The sequence below is a fragment of the Scyliorhinus canicula genome, chromosome 2 (assembly GCF_902713615.1).
Source record: "Scyliorhinus canicula chromosome 2, sScyCan1.1, whole genome shotgun sequence".
NCBI classification, from domain to species: domain Eukaryota; kingdom Metazoa; phylum Chordata; class Chondrichthyes; order Carcharhiniformes; family Scyliorhinidae; genus Scyliorhinus; species Scyliorhinus canicula.
The window spans coordinates 185,296,808-185,321,847 of record NC_052147.1 but is presented as its reverse complement, the minus strand read 5'-3'; the positions used below and the strand labels follow the sequence as shown (position 1 = coordinate 185,321,847).

The 25,040-nt window shown below is 44.7% G+C and overlaps 1 protein-coding gene across 11 annotated transcripts in view; it reads left to right on the top strand.

Annotated features, from left to right (window-relative positions):
- The window catches only part of gulp1b (GULP PTB domain containing engulfment adaptor 1b), a 530,845-nt gene that overhangs the window by 432,946 nt on the left and 72,859 nt on the right, over positions 1–25,040 (top strand). For all 11 annotated transcript variants that reach the window (XM_038789197.1, XM_038789196.1, XM_038789195.1 and 8 more), the window contains 2 exons: positions 16,541–16,678; positions 21,931–22,047. In XM_038789197.1, the coding sequence (XP_038645125.1) occupies positions 16,541–16,678; positions 21,931–22,047 (255 nt within the window). The remainder of the gene's footprint in view (positions 1–16,540; positions 16,679–21,930; positions 22,048–25,040) is intronic.

Below are 25,040 nucleotides of genomic sequence, written 5' to 3'. Positions count from 1 at the left end.
TTCGGCTGTACCTATCTAGATTTGACAAACTGCCTAACAGTGAAGCTGGGAGTATCATTATGATATTTAATGGGCCAATCCACCTTTTCAGAGTGGGTTGGCCACCCACAAATCTTCTCGCCGTATTTATAGCCAGACAACTTGCCAAAACTGACTCATGTCTTTTCACAGTCTTTCCCTTGTATTTTCCTTCTCTTTGCTATCTGTGTCACTCTTTGTTTATCCCTGCTTTAGAGACCCTCTCATCTCTTGTCATATTCTGCACTGCCTATCAGTATTAATTACATTGCAGCTGGTTCTGCTTTTAACATTTTGGAATATAAAATCCTCCTTCATTGACTGCTGTTATAAGTGTGCCGATGGCATTGACAGTCATCTGATCCCAGTAGCATGGAACTCAAAACAACTTCCAAGTTTATTGTATGCCATCCAGCTGAAGTCTGCAGCTCATTAATCTTTAGTTATCCTGCAGCTGTTTCTTAGTGGCACTGTAAGTCATGCAATGCCACTAGTGTCCCCCACTCACTACTGGTGCCACAATACATAGCCCCAACTAAAACAGAACTCTCTAGCTGAGAAGTCTAATTTCAAGCTCTCTGCTTCCCTTTGCTTTACAGTGATTGCTATTCTACATAGGAAGGAAATCTCCTCCTCCAGACAACTAATAATTCTCCTCCATACATCACCAACTATTTACTCTCAATTCACTAACAGACGATTTCCAGGGTTGGATTTATGTGTTGCTGGGGAAACCGCACGCCTGTCTCATAACTGACGTTTTGTTTTATCACGGGTCCGCAGTACAGTTTTCAAGCCGCGATGGAGTAAGGGAGGAGTATGGGTGTGGAGGCTGGCTAGCTAGAAGGTCTGCTTCATTTACTGCTGACTGCAGTACAGATCCCAATTTTATCTATATGCCCCCGAAACCTTGCCTTTCAACCCTCTCTTCAGCTCATCCACCCTATGGCCTCTCCATGCCCCCTTAATTCCGCTGCCCTCAGATCTCCAAGTGCCCCGATTATGCCCCACAGATTTCCCATATCCCTTCCACACTATTTCAGATCTTACATCCTACTTCGTAACCGCCATACATCTTGCATAGCCACTCATTCAGTATGGATAGTCCTCAGGAGTCATGCAGTCATAATAGGGATTATTTTAAATTCAGGTATAAATGAATTAAACCTGAATCCATCATTTAAAAATTCTAATTAAAACTTCTGTCATTAACACTGCAATCCTGTGTAAAAATGTTTAATTCCTTAAGTGGCCAATAACTTGCATAAACAAACAATCATTCAGTCAGAAACCACATAAAAGGCAGGTTAAGTGTGCGCAACTTCCTTAAACAATCAGTGATTCCCTTGAGCCGTTGTGTCAAAAAAACACTGGCAGAGTTAAGTACGCCATAGTTTTTGGAACTCAGCCAGGCATCCATAAATTGCTGCAGCTATGAATTGCAGCTCCATTGAAATTGAAGGAATGAATGGTGTTATATTTCCATTTAAAAGCAAATGCCTATCAATCAAAGGAGGATAGCGGCTCCTTAAATATTTTTACCTTCGAACAGGAGGGAATTTTTTTTCAAAGCCCTAGCTGTCCTTACATTTTAATCATGGTAGCACATATGACAAGAGGGTTTACCAACATATTTTTCTATGTGTTAGAATGCATTGTTGCACTTTCATCAATGGAAAATATACTGTTATGCATGTCAATGCTTGTATAATCGTTGGGCACAATTTAATTAAATGGGAACAAAGTCCCATCGCGAGCACGTTTAACCACATGTTTCCCGGTTCTCGCAGTGCCAAGAAACACAACACTGTCAAACACCACTCACCACATCTCGGGCGAGGGGCAAGGTTGAAAATAACCTCAGCCGGTACAGGAACTGAACCCACACCGCTGCCCCCTCTTTGCTTCATGAAACAGCTGTCTAACCAAGTGAACTAGACTGGCCGTAAGGTACGAAATGGTTGAAAGCCACTGTTGGACGTCTCCCTCAAACATCTCTCTCCCTGACATTTTTTATTGAAGTGGAGTGTTAATTCCTGTTTAAGTTCCCTTCAGCTCTTAGTGCCTTTGTATGTGACAAGATTGATAACCCATCCACGTGGTCTTGGAGTCTCCAAGCATGAAGATTCATCTCCCAACCATGGCTGTGAACAACCCTGGAGAAAATAGGGATCACACGTCCTGCTCGTGAATTAGCACATAAAGTATACACAGTATCGGTCCCAGTCTGCCTGCCTCTCTCACAATGTTTAGGGATGGACGGTACAACAGTGAACAACCCTCAGCTCCCATCCTCCACACTTCCTCAACAATGTGGGTGAAGTAGCTCAAACTCTCAAAGAGACTACATAATCCTAAAATTTATACATTGATGTTAAACACAAAAACAAGCCAGTCACACATAATATATTTTCTCTGCATTATATAACAGCAATAAGTGGTTCCTGAAAAATACAACTTTTCACAATCCATCGTACAATTACAACTTGACCCTCACAGTGAGTCTGAGGCAACTTGCATTTTCTGAAGAGGACAATAATTGGAACCAACTCATTTACTTTCATTGCTTATTCTTTCTGGGTTTGAAGAACTGCTGCCTGTAGGAACATTAATCAAGTCAGGTTGCAATCAAAAATGTAATTTTCCTGACTGACTGATTGCCATAATTTTTCTTTAGAAGTTGCTTTTTCGAACCCAGACAATAAGTACCCTGGAATTGTTTTTCCCATTGAACTAAATGTGTACAACAGCATTAAGCCAAATGTATTTTTTTCAAAATTGAGCAATATATCTGAATGTCTTTTTCCAAGTGGTGAGCACTATAAAAATATTCACTGCTGGTTTTCTTGCATGGTGTGTAATAACTAACTTTATTTTAATAAGGAGCTACATCTGAGCAAACACACGAATATCAGTGAATATTGACTAAATCCTGATTCTTACATTAAATGTGTCTGGGTTTTATTCCTGGTTTCCGTTTGTGAAGTGAAAGAATCATAAAAACAATGACTACAATGCTGTAAATCTCAAACATAAACAGAAAATGTTGGAAATATGCATGTCATTTGTGTGTTAAGGAACTTTTATTCCAGTGAAAACAAGGGCCATTGTTACTGCCTTCCCTAGCTGCTAATGGGGTAGCGATGACCTCAAAAAAAGGGGTTGATGGGTCATAGCATCCCACCAGTGTCATCATGCATCTGGCACAATTTTCAAAGGGGAAAAATGCAAAGTGTATAAAGCACGCACCTGTTTCAAGTGATGGGCACCTTTTAATATGGTAATTAGGGGTCCCATAACGTAAATAGGGCCTCAGTTGTTACTTTAATTTAGATTCTGCACAATGACATTTTGAACAGTTCCATGGGTGGAAGAGCTCGACTAAAGAGAAGTGCCAAATTATTGTTTGAACCACCAGACATACAGGGCGCAATTCTCCGACCCCCACGCCGGGTGGGAGAATCGCGGGCATGCCGGGCGATTCCTGCCACACCGCCGTGGCACCCGCACGCGATCCTCCCGCCCCCCCCAAAACGCGTGCCGCGTTTCACGGCTGGCCGCTTGAGCGGCGATTCTCCGGCCCGGATGGGCCGAGCGGCCTGCCCAATCTGACGGGTTCACGCCGGCGCCAACCACACCTGGTCGCTGCCGGCGTGAACAGCGCGCGAACGCTGCGTGTGTGGCCTGTGGGGGGGGAGGGAGGATCGAGCACCAGGGGGGCGCTCAGTAGGGGTCTGGCCCGCGATCGGTACCTACCGATCGGCGGGCTGACGTCTCTAAAGAACGCACTCTTTTCCTCCGCCGCCCCGCAAGATCAATCCTCCATATCTTGCTGGGCGCCTGCGGGAAGGACGGCAACCGCGCATGCGCGGGTTGGCACCGGCCAACCTGCGCATGCGCGGGTGACGTCATGTATGTGCCACCGGCTGCGTAATTTACGCGGTACCACTTTGATGCGGCGCCAAGGCGCGGTCCCGCTCCTAGTCCCCTGGGGGTGGGAGAAGAGGGTCAGGGAGCGGCCTCCGACGCTGGAGTGAAATACTCCGGTTTTCACTCCGGCTTCGGCTTAGTCTCCTGATGGGAGAATTTCGCCCACAGTCTTTCTACCTTAGGGCTCACAAAACTGCTATCCCAGAATCTTCACAATCCGCAATAGCTATACTCCACTATCCCTGCAACATTACTTGCTGACAATCCTGTTGCTAATGGCTTCAAGCTTACTGCTAGACACCATTTCAAGGATCAACCGGGGGGGAGTTGACCAAGGTTACAGGAGAAATACAGGCTGTTGATTCACTTTTGCCACAAACCATTTGCTTGCTGCATCTAAAACATGACAGTGTTGGCTACACACAACAGTGGATGCAAGAACAGCTCCTTCTGCTCAACCAACCTCTTATGGGACAAATGAGCTAAGGTCAGGAAAATGGGCCTAAATTAACACAAAAAGTTGAGGAACAATCCCTCAGCATAACGAAAAAGGGCATGCAACCTTTTTTACTATAAATAAATGTAGAAAGCGTTTCCCTCCCCAGAGCAGAATAGATCACTTTTAGCCACCAATGCAGACAACACTCTTCATCCCAAGCTCCCACTGGGTCAAGGGAAAATCTCAAATTGAAGGCTTTCCACTGGGGATGCTCGCCTCTGCCGGCTGACAAGACATTTCACCGCAATATGTCTGGATGAAAGACGAGGACAAGGAAGTGGGGAGTCTGCACCAATAGTGTCACAGGAAATCTCTCCTTGTAGATTTGAATACCACATATCTATTTTGTTGAGGTTTGAGGAGACATTTCCAAGAGACGTTTTCAACAAATCCGGATGAATGGAGGTGAGATTGAATAGAATCGTTCTATATGGTTGTCTTCTTCCAGTCGTCTTTAGATATGTGGTTTCAGAGGAATGATGCATTATAAATGCTGTTGCCTTTTTTACCTGCGATAAATATGGCAATCAATAAGGTTGAGAATACTCAGGAGGAGAAGAGAGGGGAAGAAGGAGGCGAATACTCAGGTACAGTCGACCAGGCTAGATGGGATTGGCGTTCACAAGGAGGAGGTGTTAGCAATTTTGAAAAGTGTAAAAATAGATAAGTCCCCTGGGCCAGATGGGATTTATCCTAGGATTCTCTGGGAAGCCAGGGAGGAGATTGCAGAGCCTTTGTCCTTGATCATTATGTCGTCTTTGTCGACAGGAATAGTGCCGGAAGACTGGAGGATAGCAAATGTTGTCCCCTTGTTCAAGAAGGGGAGTAGAGACAACCCTGGTAATTATAGACCTGTGAGCCTTACTTCGGTTGTGGGTAAAATGTTGGAAAAGGTTACAAGAGATAGGGTTTATAATCATCTTGAAAAGAACAGGTTGATTAGCGATACTCAACACGGTTTTGTGAAGGGTAGGTCATGCCTCACAAACCTTATTGAGTTTCTTGAGAAGGTGACCAAACAGGTGGATGAGGGTAAAGCGGTTGATGTGGTGTATATGGATTTCAGTAAGGCGTTTGATAAGGTTCCCCACGGTAGGCTATTGCAGAAAATACGGAAGTATGGGATTGAAGGTGATTTAGCGGTTTGGATCAGTAATTGGCTAGCTGAAAGAAGACAGAGGGTGGTGGTTGATGGCAAATGTTCATCCTGGAGTTCAGTTACTAGTGGTGTACTGCAAGGATCTGTTTTGGGGCCACTGCTGTTTGTCATTTTTATAAATGACCTGGAAGAGGGCGTAGAAGGATGGGTTAGTAAATTTGCAGATGACACGAAGGTCGGTGGAGTTGTGGATAGTGCTGAAGGATGTTATAGGTTACAGAGGGACCATAGATAAGCTGCAGAGCTGGGCTGAGAGGTGGCAGATGGAGTTTAATGCGGAAAAGTGTGAGGTGGTTCACTTTGGAAGGAGTAACAGGAATGCAGAGTACTGGGCTAATGGCAAGATTCTTGGTAGTGTAGATGAACAGAGAGATCTCGGCATCCAGGTACATAAATCCCTGAAAGTTGCCACCCAGGTTAATAGGGATGTTAAAAAGGCATATGATGTGCTAGCCTTTATCAGTAGGGGGATTGAGTTTCGGAGCCACGAGGTCATGCTGCAGCTGTACAAAACTCTGGTGCGGCCGCACCTGGAGTACTGCGTGCAGTTCTGGTCACCACATTATAGGAAGGATGTGGAAGTTTTGGAAAGGGTTCAGAGGAGATTTACTAGGATGTTGCCTGGTATGGAGGGAAGGTCTTACGAGGAAAGGCTCAGGGACTTGAGGTTGTTTTCGTTAGAGAGGAGAAGGCTGAGAGGTGACTTAATAGAGACATATAAGATAGTCAGAGGGTTAGATAGGGTGGACAGTGAGAGTCTTTTTCCTCGGATGGTGATGACCAACACGAGGGGACATAGCTTTAAATTGAGGGGTGGTAGATATAGGACAGATGTCAGAGGCAGTTTCTTCACTCGGAGAGTAGTAGGGGTGTGGAACGCCCTGCCTGCAACAGTAGTAGACTCGCCAAATTTAAGGGCATTTAAGTGGTCACTGGATAGACATATGGATGAAAATGGAATAGTGTAGGTCAGATAGGCTTCAGATAGTTTCACGGGTCGGCGCAACATCGAGGGCCGAAGGGCCCGTACTGCGCTGTAATGTTCTATGTTGCCCTTCTTTCTTTAGATATCGATATTATATTGCTCAGAGTCGCAAGGTATGAAATGATACCACCACAAGGTTCAACCGGATATCGATCAAAGAGCCAAACACCAGTTAGTTAGTTCAAGTTCAAGCGTACTTTATTTACACACACAATTAATCATGCAACATAGACACTACTAGTTAAACTACACCTATCAACTATGACAACTTTTACTTAACTTCAGGCACCCGGCTTAGGTCAGAGGAACAGTGGCCTTTGTTCGAATCTGGATCTATCGGGTCTGGAGAAGTAAGTGCTGCTCAGCTGGGCTCACCTGTCTGGTAGCGGGCGTTGAACTTGAACTTGCTTCTGGTGGTGCTGCAAATGGAGGTAGACGTTGCCAGAGCGCCAGGTCCAAAAGAGATCGAATGCATGGCGGTCTCTCTTTATCCTTGGGGATTTTAGCGCTCTTTTGGGCGGTCCTTCGGTTTGGACCCCAGTAATTGGGTAATTCTTGATCACTGAGTTTGATTTGAGCCAATAAAGGGGCGGGTGCCTTGATGGCTGAGCGTGTCTTAAACGATCATTGACCCTGTTGTTTATACTTCCTGAGTACAGGGAGTGGCGCTGAAATGTCTGGGATTGTATCGGTTGCTCAAATATCAGTCTTTTGACTTACGGAGTTGGGCCATCAAGACACTAATCGGTTGTGGGTTTCAATACAGTCTGGATTCTTCCCTCACAAATATACATTCAGGCTCTGAGCCTGCCTGAACCTTACATTGTCCATTTTTCCCGTTATGCTTTGTGACCGTCCATGTCTCTTACTGTAAGTGGCCATCCCAGATGGCTACAATGCTACAACCCCATTCAATAAAGGGGAAGTTATCCACCTAGCAGTTATACTGCAATTAGCTAAACATCAGTAGTGGAGAAACATTTTAAAGACATTAATCCGGGAAACTATTAATTGACCATATGCACCAATATGGGTTAATAATTGAAAGCTAGCATGGATTTTTTTCAAAGGTAAGTTGTGTTTTATGAACTTGATTTGATTTCCTTGATGAAGTAATGGATTGGATTGGATTTGTTTATTGTCACGTGTACCGAGGTACAGTGAAAAGTCTTTTTCTGCAAGCAGCTCAACAGATCATTCAGTACATGGAAGAAAAGGGAATTAAATAAAATTCAAGAAAATACAATAAAATACATGAGAATACATAATAGGGCAACACAAGATATACAATGTAACTACATAAGCATTGGCATCGGTTGAAGCATACAGGGTGTAGTGTTAATGAGGTCAGTCAATAAGAGGGTCATTTAGGAGTCTGGTGACAGTGGGGAAGCTGTTTTTGAGTCTGTTCGTGCGTCTTACTGTAAGTGGCCATCCCAGATGGCTACAATGCTACAACCCCATTCAATAAAGGGAAGTTAACACGTGGCTGAAAGAGTGGTGTGGGAAAGAGGGGTTGCTTTTCATGGGACACTGGCATCAGTTTTGGGACAGGGGGGGACCTATACCGTTGGGATGGTCTCCACCTGAACCGAGCTGGGACCAGTGTTCTGGCGAAAAGAGTAAATAGGGTGGTCAATAGGACTTTAAACTAGAGATTGGGGGGGAAGGGAAAGTCAGGGAACCAAGAGGTGAAGGAATCAGTGGGAAGCGTAGCTGCTTAGGATTACAAAAAATCACGAAAAGACAGAGCTCAGGAGAGGTTACGATAGTCCCCATCTCACAAAATATGACACAGTGTATGGAAAGGCTCAGTAAACCAAGGTCCACCACACTAAGAAAACAAAAAGGGACAGTCAATAGGGAATTAAAGGTGCTATATTTAAATGCCCGCAGTGTACGGAACAAGGTAGATGAGCTTGTGGCCCAGATTGTGACTGGCAGGTATGATGTGGTAGGCATCACAGAGACATGGTTGCAGGGGGTTCAGGACTGGCAGTTAAACATCCAGGGATTTACAACCTATCGAAAAGACAGAGAGGTGGGTAGAGGGGGCGGGGTTGCCTTGTTAATTAGAAATGAAATTAAATCAATAGCACTAAACGACATAGGGTCAGACGATGTGGAGTCTGTGTGGGTAGAGTTGAGGAACCGCAAAGGCAAAAAAACCATAATGGGAGTTATGTACAGGCCTCCTGACAGTGGTCAGGACCAGGGGCACAAAATGCACCACGAAATAGAAAGGGCATGTCAGAAAGGCAAGGTCACAGTGATCATGGGGGACTTCAATATGCAGGTGGACTGGGTAAATAATGTTGCCAGTGGACCCAAAGAAAGGGAATTCATTGAATGTTTACAGGATGGCTTTTTGGAACAGCTTGTGATGGAGCCCACGAGGGAACAGGCTATTCTGGACTTAGTGTTATGTAATGAGCCAGAATTGATAAAAGATCTTAAAGTAAGGGAACACTTAGGAAGCAGTGATCATAATATGGTAGAATTCAGTCTGCAATTTGAAAGAAGGAAGGTAGAATCAGATGTAAAGGTTTTACAGTTAAATAAAGGTAATTACAGGCGCATGAGGGAGGAACTGACGAAAATCGACTGGAAGCAGAGCCTAGTGGGAAAGACAGTAGAACAGCAATGGCAGGAGTTTCTGGGAGTAATTGAGGACACAGTGCAGAGGTTCATCCCAAAGAAAAGAAAGGTTATCAGAGGGAGGATTAGGCAGCCATGGCTGACAAAGGAAGTCAGGGAATGCATCAAGGCAAAAGAGAGAGCCTATAATGTGGCAAAGAGTAGTGGGAAGTCAGAAGATTGGGAAGGCTACAAATACAAACAGAGGATAACAAAGAGAGAAATAAGGAAGGAGAGGATCAAATATGAAGGTAGGCTAGCCAGTAACATTAGGAATGATAGTAAAAGTTTCTTTAAATACATTAAAAACAAACGGGAGGCAAAAGTAGACATTGGGCCGCTCCAAAATGATCCTGGTAATCTAGTGATGGGAGACAAGGAAATAGCTGAGGAACTTAATAAGTACTTTGCGTCAGTCTTCACAGTAGAAGACATGAGTAATATCCCAACAATTCAGGAAAGTCAGGGGGCAGAGTTGAATATGGTTGCCATCACAAAGGAGAAGGTGCTAGAGAAACTAAAAGGTCTGAAAATTGATAAATCTCCGGGCCCAGATGGGCTACATCCTAGAGTTCTAAAGGAGATAGCTGAAGAAATAGTGGAGGTGTTAGTTATGATCTTTCAAAAGTCACTGGAATCAGGGAAAGTCCCAGAGGATTGGAAAATCGCTGTTGTAACCCCCCTGTTCAAGAAGGGAACAAGAAAAAAGATGGAAAATTATAGGCCAATTAGCCTAACCTCGGTTGTTGGCAAAATTCTAGAATCCATCGTTAAGGATGAGATTTCTAAATTCTAGGAAGTGCAGGGTCGGATTAGGACAAGTCAGCATGGATTTAGTAAGGGGAGGTCATGCCTGACAAACCTGTTAGAGTTCTTTGAAGAGATAACAAATAGGTTAGACCAAGGAGAGCCAATGGATGTTATCTATCTTGACTTCCAAAAGGCCTTTGACAAGGTGCCTCACGGGAGACTCCTGAGTAAAATAAGGGCCCATGGTATTCGAGGCAAGGTACTAACATGGATTGACGATTGGCTGTCAGACAGAAGGCAGAGAGTTGGGATAAAAGGTTCTTTTTCGGAATGGCAACCGGTGACAAGTGGTGTCCCGCAGGGTTCAGTGTTGGGGCCACAGCTGTTCTCTTTATATATTAACGATCTAGATGACGGGACTGGGGGCATTCTGGCCAAGTTTGCCGATGATACAAAGATAGGTGGAGGGGCAGGTAGTATTGAGGAGGTGAGGAGGCTGCAGAAAGATTTAGACAGTTTAGGAGAATGGTCCAAGAAGTGGCTGATAAAATTCAACGTGGGCAAGTGCGAGGTCTTGCACTTTGGAAAAAAGAATAGAGGCATGGACTATTTTCTAAACGGTGACAAAATTCATAATGCTAAAGTGCAAAGGGACTTGGGAGTCCTAGTCCAGGATTCTCTAAAGGTAAACTTGCAGGTTGAGTCCGTAATTAAGAAAGCAAATGTAATGTTGTCATTTATCTCAAGAGGCTTGGAATATAAAAGCAGGGATGTACTTCTGAGGCTTTATAAAGCACTAGTTAGGCCCCATTTAGAATACTGTGAGCAATTTTGGGCCCCACACCTCAGGAAGGACATACTGGCACTGGAGCGGGTCCAGCGGAGATTCACACGGACGATCCCAGGAATGGTAGGCCTAACATACGATGAACGTCTGAGGATCGTGGGATTATATTCATTGGAGTTTAAGAGGTTGAGGGGAGATCTAATAGAAACTTACAAGATAATGAATGGCTTGGATAGGATGGACGTAGGGAAGTTGTTTCCATTAGCAGGGGAGACTAGGACGCGGGGGCACAGCCTTAGAATAAAAGGGAGTCACTTTAGAACAGAGATGAGGAGAAATTTCTTCAGCCAGAGAGTGGTAGGTCTGTGGAATTCATTGCCACAGAGGGCGGTGGAGGCCGGGACGTTGAGTGTCTTTAAGACAGAAATTGATAAATTCTTGATTTCTCGAGGAATTAAGGGCTATGGGGAGAGAGCGGGTAAATGGAGTTGAAATCAACCATGATTGAATGGTGGAGTGGACTCGATGGGCCGAATGGCCTTACTTCCGCTCCTATGTCTTATGGTCTTCTCAGACTTCTGTATCTCCTGCCCGATGGAAGAAGTTGGAAAAGTGAGTAAGCCGGGTGGGAGAGATCCTTGATTATGCTGCCCGCTTTCCCCCGGCAGCGGGAGTTGTAGATGGAGTTCATGGATGGGAGGCAGGTTTGTGTGATGGACTGGGCGGTATTCACGACTCTCTGAAGTTCCTTGCGGTCCTGGGCCGAGCAGTTGCCATACCAGGCTGTGATGCAGCCCGATAGGATGCTTTCTATAGTGCATCTGTAAAAGTTGGTAAGGGTTAATGTGGACATGCCGAATTTCCTTAGTTTCCTGAGGAAGTATAGGCGCTGTTGTGCTTTCTTGGTGATAGCGTAGACGTGAGTGGACCAGGACAGATGTTTGGTGATGTGCGCCCCTAGGAATTTGAAACTGCTAACCATCTCCACCTCGGCCCCGTTGTTGCTGACAGAGGTATGTACAGTATTTTGCTTCCTGAAGTCGATGACCAGCTCTTTAGTTTTGCTGGCATTGAGGGAGAGATTGTTGTCGTTACACCACTCCACTAGGTTCTCTATCTCCCTCCTGTATTCGGACTCGTCGTTATTTGAGATTCGGCCCACTATTGTCGTATCGTCAGCACGACTTGTGGATGGAGTTGGAACCACGTTTTTCCACGCAGTCATGTGTGTACAGCAGGGGTGGGCAAACTTTTCCGTGCAAGGGCCACATTCAGAAATTCACAATTTTAAAGGGCCGCATAGTGTATTAAGTAAAATAATTAATATTTAAAATAGCCAAAATAAAAGGTTTTTAAAGAAAAAAAAATCAATTAATTTTTATTAATTAATATTTTAAAGTAGAAACTTTACATGAAACACATTTATTTGAAAAACAAAGTAACTCAGTTTAAAGAAAAAAAAGCAATTAATTTTTATTACATTTTTTTTAATGACTTGATCTTGGTGGGCCGCATAAAGACCTTCGGCCCGCGGGCCGTAGTTTGCCCACCCCTGGTGTACAGGGAGTAGAGTACAGGGCTAAATACGCAGCCTTGCGGGGCACCGGTATTGAGGACTATTGTGGAGGAGGTGTTGGTGTTCATTCTTACTGATTGCAGTCTGTTGGTCAGAAAGTCAAGGCTCCAGTTGCAGAGTGGAGAGCCAAGTCCTAGGTTTTGGAGCTTTGATATGAGCTTGGTTGGGATTATGGTGTTGAAGGCGGAGCTGTAGTCAATAAATAGGAGCCTGATGTAGGAGTCCTTGTTTTCGAGATGCTCTAGGGATGAGTGTAGGGCTAGGGAAATGGCGTCTGATGTGGACCGGTTGCGACGGTATGCAAATTGAAGTGGGTCAAGGCGATCCGGGAGTATGGAGGTGATGCGCTTCATGATCAGCCTCTCGAAGCACTTCGTTACATCTAACGTCAGGGCTACCGGGCGGTAGTCATTGAGGCATGTTGCCTGGTTCTTCTTTGGTACCGGTATGATGGTGGTCTTCTTGAAGGAGGTGGGGACCTCGGAGTGGAGTAGGGATAGATTAAAGATGTCCATGAATACCTCTGCCAGCTGGTATGCGCAGGTTCTGAGTGCACGACCAGGGATCCCGTCTGGGCCCGTCGCCTTCCATGGGTTCACTTTTAGGAAGGCCGATCTGACTTCGGAAACTGTGATGGTGGGTATGGGTGAATTATGCGCTGCTGGGGCACTCAACAGCAGATTGTTGGTTAATGGATATGGTTGATGAGAGTTTTATGTGGATGTGGACGTTCAAATGGCATTTGATGGATTGCCATCGAGAATCATAGAATTTACAGTGCAGAAGGAGGCCATTCGGCCCATTGGACCCTGGAGCTGTGAAGCAACTGTGCTAACCACTGTTACCATGCTGCCCGCTTAATTACAAAAATGCCATTTGGCTTAATTTTTTTTTAAATTTAGTGTACTCAATTCATTTTTCCCAATTAAGGGGCAATTTAGAGTGGCCAATTCACCTACCCTGCACATCTTTGGGTTGTGGGGGCGAAACCCACGCAAACACGGGGAGAATGTGCAAACTGCACATGGACAGTGACCCAGAGCCGGGATCGAACCTGGGACCTCAGCGCCGTGAGGCAACAGGGCTAACCCACTGAGCCACCGTGCTGCCTTTTATTTGGCTTAATAGCGAAAATTAAGCCCATGGGACTAAAGGGACAGGGCATGCATGTGTACCAAATTGGCTAAATTATAGAAAGCAGAGCCTCATGGTGAACAGTTGTTCTTCAGACTGGAGGTTTGTGTGTTGTGGCATTCTCTCAACGACAATGTTGAGACCAGAGCTCATTTAGATTTAAATGACCTGAACTTGAGTAAATGGAGCATAATTTCAAAGCCTGTGGATAACACAAAACCAGAAATTCTGTAAACAGTGGGAAGGATGATAACAGACTTCATGAGGACATCGTTTGGTGAAATGAGCAGATACATTGTGGAACAAATTTAGTGGAGAAAACTGTGAAGTGATTTATTTTGGGAGCAAGAGAGAGGCAATGGTACATATGTAAAGTGTATCCAGGAACAGAGACTCCTTGGGTGCAAGTAAACAATATTTTGATTTCTATCTCATGTCCCTCCCCATACGCTGCGCAGTCACTGGAGAGGTGGATTGGCCATGATAAATTGCCCTTAGTGACCAAAGGGTTAGGAGGGATCATTGGGTTACGGGGATAGGGTGGAAGTAAGGGCTTAAGTGGGTCGGTGCAGACTCGATGGGCCGGATGGCCTCCTTCTGCACTGTATACTCTATGTTCTAAATGTGTGCAAGGCCAAAATAAAAATCTGGGGCCCCAATGTCCCTGAAAACCCACAGTGGCTGCTGCTGTACAAATGAGAGAAAAACATTCAATCAGCTACATTTGTGAATCAGTGTTTTAGCTCATTGGAAACTAAACGTGAAGTATAGCCACTGTTCTGATTTAATTAGTCGATCCTGTGGCGTACTACCCTCATCTTACGGAACAGTCTCGGGAAACCAGCACCACCCACAAAACTGACCTGCTTTGTTGCTTTTTGGAAAGTTAGCCATTTCCAGATAGTAACTAATAAAAATACAGCCCTTGTTGAGTCTTCAAATTCCCGTACCAAGAAAACAATTCACAATAACTTTGGCATGAATTAACTGTCTTCCTTTTCTTTGAATATTTTTGACATTTTGGGGCATGTAACATTCACAAACCCAGACAGGTATAAAGAGTGGAATATTTAAAAAGAACCGGGGAGAGAAGAATCCAGCAAGAGGATAGTTCATCTGCTTTTGACAAGTACAATTACCGCACTTAGTTTCCTACCCCCCACATCCTCAAAAAACAAGTTTCATTGTTATGGAAATTGAGAAATAAGTGGCTGTTTGTTATCATTTGTTTTTATGCCATTGTGTTGCATTTCTCTTTGATATAATTTTCTCTTTGTATAACTTATATATTTTTAAAAATCATCTTTATTGGCTCCCATTAAATGGAGCTAAGACCCCTGCAGTCTGGAATAAATTATTGCAGCATCAATTGAGGAATGATAAGTTACTTTGTCATTGCCAGGAAACCACATATGTAAAACATATGTAAAGTGATATGCCTCAGATCTGATTCTTAAGTATAGTTAGTCTTTAGCAATGTTTTCCTTATTCACAAGAGACCATGTTATTATCCTGTATGATATCAAAATGTTAATATATCACTGTTACTAACTTATGCCATCGTTCATTGACGCATTGTTGGGCAGTGTGTGCTATTACAGCAACCATTTGTTTGAAGAAAGACCCCAAATTGAAAATGAAAGTAATCTCCATGAATTTTGCCATGCATGTTGGGGAAAATATGTTTGAGTCCTTTCAAGACTGTAATCACACTTTAGATGGGGCGGTGGGACATTGGTTATCACAGCTGCCTCACAGCTCCAGAGAGGCAGGTTCAATACCAACCCCGGGTTACTGTCTATGTGGAGTTTGTACTTTCTCCTCGTGTCTGCGTGGGTTTCCTCCAAGTGCTCCGGTTTCCACCCACAGTCCTAAGATGTGCAGGTTAAGTGGATTGGGCATGATAAATTGCCTTTAGTGTCCAAAGATGTGCAGGTTAGATGGGGTTGAAGGGATGGGGTGGGATAGTGGGCCTTGGTGGGGTGCTGTTTCGGAGGATCGGTGCAGACTCAATGAACTGAATGACCTCCTTCTGCACTGTAGGAATTCTATGGGTTTCTGGTGATGAATATGGACTATGTAAGCCACTTTTGTAAGTCTTAATGTCTTCTAGTGGTTCACTGGGCAGCGATCCATTATTAGCTGTTTGTGTTTGGAGTCTGGGAAGATTTAAATCAATTCGTGGAAAGAGTGTGACAAAACTACACCCCTTTTATCTCATAGTTAAATATTTTATTTTCATTTTGGGGATATGGGCACAAAACACAGCCAGCTACTAAAGAGGACTTTCCAATCTATGTGAAATCTTCCCCTTAATTTCTTTCCACCTCATCTGTCTGGTTCCCCTGTTATCTTGTTTGGTTCCGCTGTCTTATACAGTAGTTACATCATGGGGATCCCATAGACATAATGGGGAGAAAACATATCAAGAGACCTGGAAGCAGAATTTTGATGGACAAAGGCTAAGGGCAGGGGAGATTTTTCCATTAAATATGGAAGAGTAATCTCCGAAAATGAGACTGGGGTTTCTTCAAGAAGGTCAGAGGAAAAGAAAGACCTTTGTTGCAGGAAGAAGAGGGAGAATAATTGCCCTAACTTTTTTTTTTGATTCCAGATCACTTTCAAAATTGAGGACAATCTTCCACAATGTCTTTGTAGCCAAGCAGTTGATGGTTGCCTGCAAATCCAATAAATAAAACATTGTCCCAGGAAGAATAATGTGCCACCAGGAAATATATATTGCTATTTGTAATGTTACTGTGGGTTTCACAAAGTCTTGCAGGCTTTATATGAGAGACGGCGGAGCTGCATGATAGAGATAGGAGGAGAATTATGGAGCAAGATGGTGTGGTTTAGGTTGATTAGGGTTCATGCAGATCAAAATGAGGCATGTTAATTTGAGCAAACGAGGCATGTTAATCAGAACAAATGAGCCTGTTTTAAATGCTTACTCCATTCCGAATCTGAGACATAGCCAGTTTAGAAATGTTACACTGACTTGATTTCTTTTCCATCATTTACCATTCTATGTGATTAAAAGATGCAATTTTTTGTTTACATTGTAGGAAGTTCTGCATAATTGCCAATTACACCGAATATCTTTCTGTGCTGATGACAAAACTGACAAGAAGATATTTACTTTTATTTGCAAGGATGCTGAATCAAATAAACACATGTGTTATGTGTTTGACAGTGAAAAGTGTGTAAGTATGCAACACAATTAACTATTATAGGGACAAAGTTCCTTCATTAGAATCTGCATGTAATACGATTCATAAGTGTGAAGGAACAACTATTCATTTACCATGTGTTTGTATTTTTTGTAAAATGTCCGTGTTAATCCAGCAAGCTCCGGCTTCAATAATGGTGTTCAAATTTAATTCCCTGAATATTCAACCAAAAACGTTTGCCTGGGGTATCATTTAGTGATGTATCCTTTCTTTTTACTGCAACTACCTTGGAAATCCTTGCACATTATTACTGAATTAGTCTCAGAGTGGGCCTGCTGCTTACATTGGACTAACATAATTTGAGCCAGATATTCTGATCAGGAATTAAGTGTTGTTAATTGCCTATTCATGCTGTAAACATACCTGGTTTTACTTCCCCAGGCCAATATTTTTAATGTTGATTTAAGTATACTTTGCTCTGGAAACTAGCACTGCCCTCTGGCCTGGTATGCTGCTTTTCTCAAAGGTTGCCAATTTTCCCATATTTATAAAAGCACAGCTCTCGGTGAATGTGCACATTTCCTTACCAACAAAAATGAATCTGCAATAACTTTGGCATGAAATTATGGGGGCGATTTAATGACAAGTGCTGCCTGGGAGGAAGTAGCAGTGGCCGTCAGCTCAAGGAGTATTCCCAGGAGGATTTGAACCCAGTGCTCTAAGAAGGCCAACAACCTCTACCGGGCTGCAATGACCAGCACCCCCTTCCACTGGCTCCGCCCCACCACCACCGATGATGGGTCATCTGGGGTCACCCCTTGGACTCTTGCACCCCCCCCCCCCCCCCCCACCTCCGCCGCCGCCGCCACCTCCGAGCACCAGGGCAGCAACCCCAGTGTCCCCGGGCTCATTGCCCGTGAGCGAAAATGGCTACCAACCTCCTTGGATCTCCATGGCAGCCCTTCTGCCAACTTCGTATTTTAAAAAAGGTGTACTAATCGGTACTCGCGTGACCATTTGCTGGAGAGGCGGTTAGATCACGGGAGGACGTTAGATAGGTGAAAGCTTCTGTTAATTGTATGGAGATTGGCTTTAAGGGAGATTATTGGTTTCTTACCACGCTACAGGAGTTACTGATTACACCAATGGGAGCGGGGAGGTTAGATTACAAACTGATCGCCACCTGATGGGGTTCTTGTTATTGGCCTGTCCAGCGATCTAACGGCCTCATTGCACTCTCACTTAAGCACAACTCGGCCATTAAATTGCGTCCTTTATCTTTCTTTTTATTTTGATTCTTTTGACACTTTGAAGTAGTGAATTTACCTGATTTTGTTTCATTGGACCAAAAATGTTTTGTTTTAAGGCTGAATTTTAAAAAATCTTTGGTCGAACTTTATGCAAATTTGGTGGAGCAGGGACACTTATTTAGCTGTGCTGGCAGGTTGGGGGTATGAGGTGGGGCTCTCCCTCATTAAAAGGCACTCCGTGACTGATGAGGGACCTGGCATTGGGAAGATGAGACCTGCTGCGAGCCACCCCCTTGCCCTAGCTGTGGACATCCCACCCCCGTGATCTCGGCGAGTGGGACTCCTGCTCCCAGGTTCCTTGATCCTGGGAAAGGCTCACCACTGCACAGTCAAGTGATTCAGGTGCTAACTTACAAAAATGCACAGACAAAAATTCAAACATATAGATTCTCTCCCTCACTTCTGAAAAAAAATTAAAGTAGATCAACCGAAAACATGAATGGCACATGATTATTTTTTTCAAAAAAGAGAAACATCCTGATTTTATTACTAAAAATGTGCATGTGTTTAACTTAGCTGCTTTTGATATTCACTTGAGCTTTATTGGACATGATAGCACGTCCTTTGCCCGAGTTTCAAAATGCCTATTATTAGTTAAGAACTTGCCTTTCTGCTTTGTTTTGTGAAGGGGAGGTCGTGCCTCACTAATTTGATCGAGGTTTTTGAGGAGGTGACAAAGGTGATTGATGAGGGGAGGGCGGTCGATGTTGTTTACATGAATTTCAGTAAAGCCTTTGACAAGGTGCCACATGGCAGACTGGTACAAAAGGTGAAGTCACACGGGATCAGAGGTGAGGTGGTAAAATGGATACAGAACTGGCTCGGTCACAGAAAGCAAAAGGTTGCAGTAGAAGGGTGTCTTTCTGAATGGAAGGTTGTGACTAGTGGTGTTCCACAGGGATCTGTGCTGGAGTCTCCGTTAATAGTATACAGAAACAATTTGGAGGAAATGTAGTTGGTCTAATTAGTAAGTTCGCGGATGACACCAAGGTTGCTGTAGTGGCAGATAGCGTTGAGGATTGTCAGAGGATACAGCAGGACATAGATAGGTTGGAGACTTAGGCAGAGAAATGGCAAATGGAGTTTAATCCAGACAAATGTGAGGTTAAGCATTTTGGTAGGTCTAACATAGAGGGGAAATAGACAGTAAATGGAAAACTCGTAGGAATATAGAAAGTCAGAGACATCTGGGCATGCAGGTCCACAAATCTTTGAAGGTGGCAACACAAGTGGACAAGTAGTCAAGAAACCATAAGGAATGCTTGCCTTCATCGGACGGGGCATCGCATATAAAAACTTGCAGCCGTGCTACAATTGTATAGAACCGTGCTAGGCCGCACTTGGAATATTGCGCACAATTCTGATCGCCACACTACCAGAAGGATGTGGAGGCTTTGGAGAGGGTGCAGAGGAGGTTTACCAGGATGTTGCCTGGTATGGAGGATGATAGCTATGTGGAGAGGCTGAATAGATGTGGACTGTTTTCCTTAGAATGACGGAGGTTGAGTGGTGACTTGATAGAGGTCTATAAGATTATGAGGGGCATGGATAGAGTGGATGGGCAGGCACTCTTTCCCAGGGTGGAGGGTCAGTCACGAGGAAGCATTGGTTTAAGGTCCGTGGGACAAAGTTTAGAGGAGATGTGCGAGGCAGGTGTTTTACGCAGAGGGTGGTAAGTGCCTGCGTTGCCAGGGGAGGTTGTAGAAGCAAATACATTAATGACGTTCAAATGGCATCTTGCCAAATACATGGATAGGATGAGTACAGAGGGATATGGAACAAGGAATTGCTGGGGGTTTTGGCCAAGGTTGGTATCATGACCTGTACAGGTTTGGAGGGCTGAAGGTTCCTGTGCTGTATAGTTCTTTGTTCTTTAATGGCACTTTTCACAAAATCCATCCAAAAATCATGGCAAAGAAGACAAAAGCTCTATATTATTCTTGATGCAAGACATGCCAAAAAGACACACACATAGTAAAGTCCAATAAGATCTTTGCGGGCATTCTCAGGCCCAACCTGATTGTGAGTTTAAATAATTAATATTAACCAATGAAGACCAATATAACATACAAGAGTGGTTGTTAGAGGCTGGATGTTTCAAAGTATCAAATACTGAACATATTGGCATTCAGTACCAGGCAGTAAAAACTAAAATCACCTTACTAGCAGTGCTAATACCACGTTGCCCACTTGCTCTCTATGTCCGTATGGCAGATGTAGAGTTATGTCGTTGCTTCATCTGCCAAGTCGTTGTTGTGCTCTCTCTGTTAATGTTGGTGTGAGGGTACTACAATGGATAAGCCTTTTAGGGCCCAGCTGGCAACCCTGTGCCATTGTGCTTCAGCCAAGAAACTAAACAGGGGAATTCCATTGGGCAATCCATTAAGCTAATAATATTTCATTGGCCTGCAAGCTCTAAGTAAACCAGTGTTTACTAGGGAAAAAGAAGCAAAAACTGTTAAAAACAGAATTATAATCAAAGTGCACTTGCAATTATGTTTTATCATTGCCTCCTGTTGTTTTCATTTTTAAGCACTAAATGTGCCAGAAAATGTCAGATAAAATTTTTAGAAAGATACTTTATCTATTGAAAGAGTAAGGTTTTCTGGTGATTATCGATGTGTCTTAAAAGAAAAATCGACCAATTTTAGCCAAATATAAGAGTTAAATTACTATGTTTTTCCCAATATTGGGAGTATCACAAATGTCCTTTTGTAGCAGTTGAATCCCCAAAATTTAAGACTCTGATATACACTCAGTGCACATTAATTGATTGTTCGAATCAAATAGAATATGCAATCACTTACGATATTTCCAATTCCAATAAATATTCATCCATCATCTCTTCCGTACCTATTGGCACTTGAGGCAGACAGAGCATATACACAAGTCTTCAAGTCTGTTCCCATAGATAAAGGGGGTGGAATTCTCCACTCCCGCGCGGCATCGGGAAGGCTGTCGTGAACTCGGCCGAGTTTCGCGACGGCCTCGGAGCCCGCTCCTCGCACCCTATTCACCCCCCCCCCCCCCCCCCCCCCCCACAAGAGGCTAGGAGCGAGGCTCCATAAATCTCGGCCGGCGGGCCTTGACGCTTGCGTCAAGGCGGCGCGCCGAGAATGACGCGACGGCGGCGCCTAAGTGATGTCAGCCGTGCATGCGCAGGTTGGCTGGCTCCAACCCGCGCATGCGCGGCTGAAGTCACGACGGCTGACGGCTCCAACCCGCGCATGCGCGGTTGCCGTCTTCTACTCTGCTGTCCCGCAAGGCGTGGCGGCTTAATCTTGCAGGGCGGCGGAGGAGAAAGAGTGCGTCCCTTTGAGACGCCGGCCCGACGATCGGTGGGCACCGATCGCGGGCCAGTCTGTTCCCGAGCATGGCCGTGGTGCTCACTCCCCTCTCCGCCCCTCACAAGCCACAATTGGAACTTTGGCGCCCATGTTCACAACAGCAGCGACCAGGTGTGGTTGCCGCCATCGTGAACCGGTCGGGAACGTCAGGCCGCTCGGCCCATCCGGGCCGGAGAATCGCGGGCCGCCGTGAAAAACGGCGACCGGCGATTCATCGAGCGGCGAGTGGGAGAATCGCGGGGGGTGCCAGGGCGGCGTCTCGTGAGTCGCCCGGCCCTCCCGCGATTCTCCTACCCAGCATGGGGAGCGGAGAATGGCGCCCAGAATTTCATGGGGCAGGTTACTAGTCTGCCCCTACATTGGCCATCAAGTTCAGGGTAGAACTCAAACTCGGCGCTACCGGTTCAGAGGCAGAAACGCTACCCACTGCGCCACTATACCGCCCGTCTTTGATAAATATGCTTCTCATGAAATTTCTGTCAAAGAAGAAAATAAACTTGTAATGGCATCCTTCACAGCCTGAGGTGATTCCAAAGCAATTTACAGCCAATAAGGCACTTTAAAGTATAGTCACTGTTATAAATATGAAACTTTCACACTGCTTAAGATTTCTTTAAATCTGTTTTAGGCTGAAGAAATAACATTAACTATTGGCCAAGCTTTTGACTTAGCATACAAGAAGTTTCTGGAAACAGGAGGAAAAGATGTTGAGACAAGAAAACAGATTGCCAGTTTGCAGAAACGAGTGAGTTTTAAACAGTTATGGTGTCAAATGTTGAAAAAGATTTCACTTTAAATTGATAAATCCAAAGTACTGTCAACAGTGAACAACTTCCAACACCTTTCTTCTCAAAGCCTTTGGATATATTTGCAAATTAAATTATTATAAAATTACAATGTTGTTTATGTCTATGCATCTGTGAGGACTATTATGGTGCAATCTATCCACTGCACTGGGCAAGAAAACCATCTGCTTCTATTGGTACTACACAGATTTACCTGGGTTCCCCCAGGACAGAGAGGCAGCCCCTTAGGCTGCATCCCCTGGGGGTGCCAGAGCCACTGCAAAACGTCACTATCCTGACATCACTTGGCACAGCAAGATGGTGTGACTCCAGCATACCAAAATTGGGCAGAGAAAGTTTTGGCAACATCTGCATTGTCCGGAATTTTAAAAAAAAAGTAACGTAGCTGGATAGTTCCTGCTTTATTTAAAGCTCCAAGCATGCACATTGGACTTTGTTTATTGCCACGTGTACCAAGGTACAGTGAAAAGTATTTTTCTGCAAGCAGCTCAACAGATGATTAAGCACATGAAAAGGAAATAAAAGAAAGTACATAATAGGGCAACACAAGGTACACAATGTAACTACATAACACCAGCATTGGGTGTAGCATACAGGGATGTAGTGTTAATGAGGTCAGTCGATTAGCAGTACATTGCAGGTAGGTAAGATTTATTAAACTTTTATCAAAGGGTATGGCACTTACCTTTCTGAGGAGAGAGCACTGGACCTGCGAGGGACACCTTGTGCTCCTGACAATATAAAGACAGCCCGAGGCTCAGGGACAGCACCGGACCTGCGAGGGGCACCTTGTACTGCGGAGAATATAAATACAGCTCAAGGCTCAGGGACAGCACCGGACCTGCGAGGGGCACCTTGTACTGCGGAGAATATAAATATAGCTCGAGGTTCAGGGACAGCACCGGACCTGCGAGCGACACCTTGTACTGCGGGAATATAAATATAGCTCGAGATTCAAGGACAGCACCAGACCTGCGAGGGACACCTTATACTGCGGAGAATATAAAGATAGCTCGAGGTTCAGGGCCAGCCTTCTCAGGAGCTGTTCAAATAGCGCGCTGGGATTCAAGCCAAAAATCAGTGACATCACAGGAAAGCGGTAAGCTGATGGGTTGGTGAGTAGCTGATATTAAGGGCTGTGTCAAAATAACTAACTGAAAAAGATAGCAGTTTGGGAACCAAGGTTAAATAACAAAGTGTGTCATTTATGAAATCTAGTGCGAGGAAGTATACAGTTAACTGTAACTTGTTTTAATTGAGTAAGTATTTATTTTTAAATTTATCAATTAGTTCTAGAAATGGCAGTTAGAAGAGTAAAATGCTTCACTTGTGAGATGTGGGGGGGTCCGTGAAGCTTCCAGTGTTCCGGGCAACTACATCTGCAGGAGGTGCACCCAATTGCAGCTCCTCACAGACTGCATGGATCAGTTGGAGCAGCAGTTGGATGCACTTAGGAGCATTCAGTGGCAGAAAGCGTCATAGAAGGGAGTTTCAGAGACGTGGTCACACCCAAGGTGCAGAAAAATAAATGGGTGACCACTAGAAGGGGCAGGCAGTCAGTACAGGAATCCCCTGTTACTGTCCACTTCTCTAACAAATAAACAGTTTTGGATAATGTTGGGGGGGGGGGGTTGGCTATCAGGGGAAAACAGCAGCAGTAGCCAGAGCAATGATACTGGCTGGCTTTATTGTTAAGCAGTGAGGGACAAAGCACAGAGGAGCAATTGTTTTAGGGGACTCTTTAATCAGAGGCACAGATAGACACATCTGCGGAAGTAAAAGAGTCTGCAGGATGGTATGTTGCCTCCCTGGTCACAGGGCTCAAGATGTCTCTGAACGGGCAGGGGTATTTTGAAAGGGGAGGGTGAATTGCCAGTGGCCGTGGTACATATTGGGACGAACGGCATAGGTAGGAAGAGTGATGAAGTCCTGCAGCAGGAGTTCAGGGAGTTAGGTAGAAAGTTAAAAAACAGGACCTCCAGAGTTGTAACCTTGGGATTACTCCCTGCGCCACCTGCCAGTGAGGCTAGAAATAGGAAGATAATAGAGCTACACAGGTGGTTAAACAGCTGGTGTAAGCATGAAAGTTTCAGATATCTGGACCATTGGGATCTCTTTTGACAAAGTTGGGACCTGTACAAGAAGGACGGGTTGTATCTAAACTGAAGGGGCATTAATATCCTGACTGCAAGGTTTGCTAATGTCACACAGAAGGGTTTAAATTAATGTGGCAGGGGGTGGGAACAGAAGCAATAAATCAGAAGGTGAAATAACTGAGGGGGAACGAGAGAATAGAGCCAGTAAGACTCCGAGGAAGAGCAGGCAGGGAGATGTTGCTGAACTTATTGGCCGGTTAGCTTGACTTCGGTCATTGGTAATATTTTAGAATCCATTATTAAAGATGAGAGTAATTGGAAGTGCATGATAAAATAGGACTGAGTCAGCACAGCCTTGTCAAGGGGAGGTCATGTCTGACAAATCTGTTAGAGTTCTTTGAGGAGGTAACAAGGAAGTTACACAAAGGAGAATCAGTGGATGTGAGTTATTTAGACTTCCAGAAGGCCTTTGACAAAGTGCCACATAGAAGACTGTTAAATAAGTTAAGAGCCCATGGTGTTAGGCGTAAGATCCTCACATGGATAGAGGATTGGCTGACTGACAGAAGGCAGATAAAGGGGTCTTTTTCAGGATGGCAGCCTGTGACTAGTGATGTGCCTCAGGGGTCTGTGCTGGGACCACACCTTTTCACAATATACATTAATGATCTGGAGGAAGGAACTGAAGGTACTGTTGCTATGTTTGCAGATGATACAACGATCTGTAGAGGGACGGGGTGGGGGGGGGGGGGGGGGGGGGGGGGCGATACTCCGAGCCCTGCGCCGGGCCGAAGAATCGGAGGAACCACGCTACGACGCTCCGATGCCGGCACACG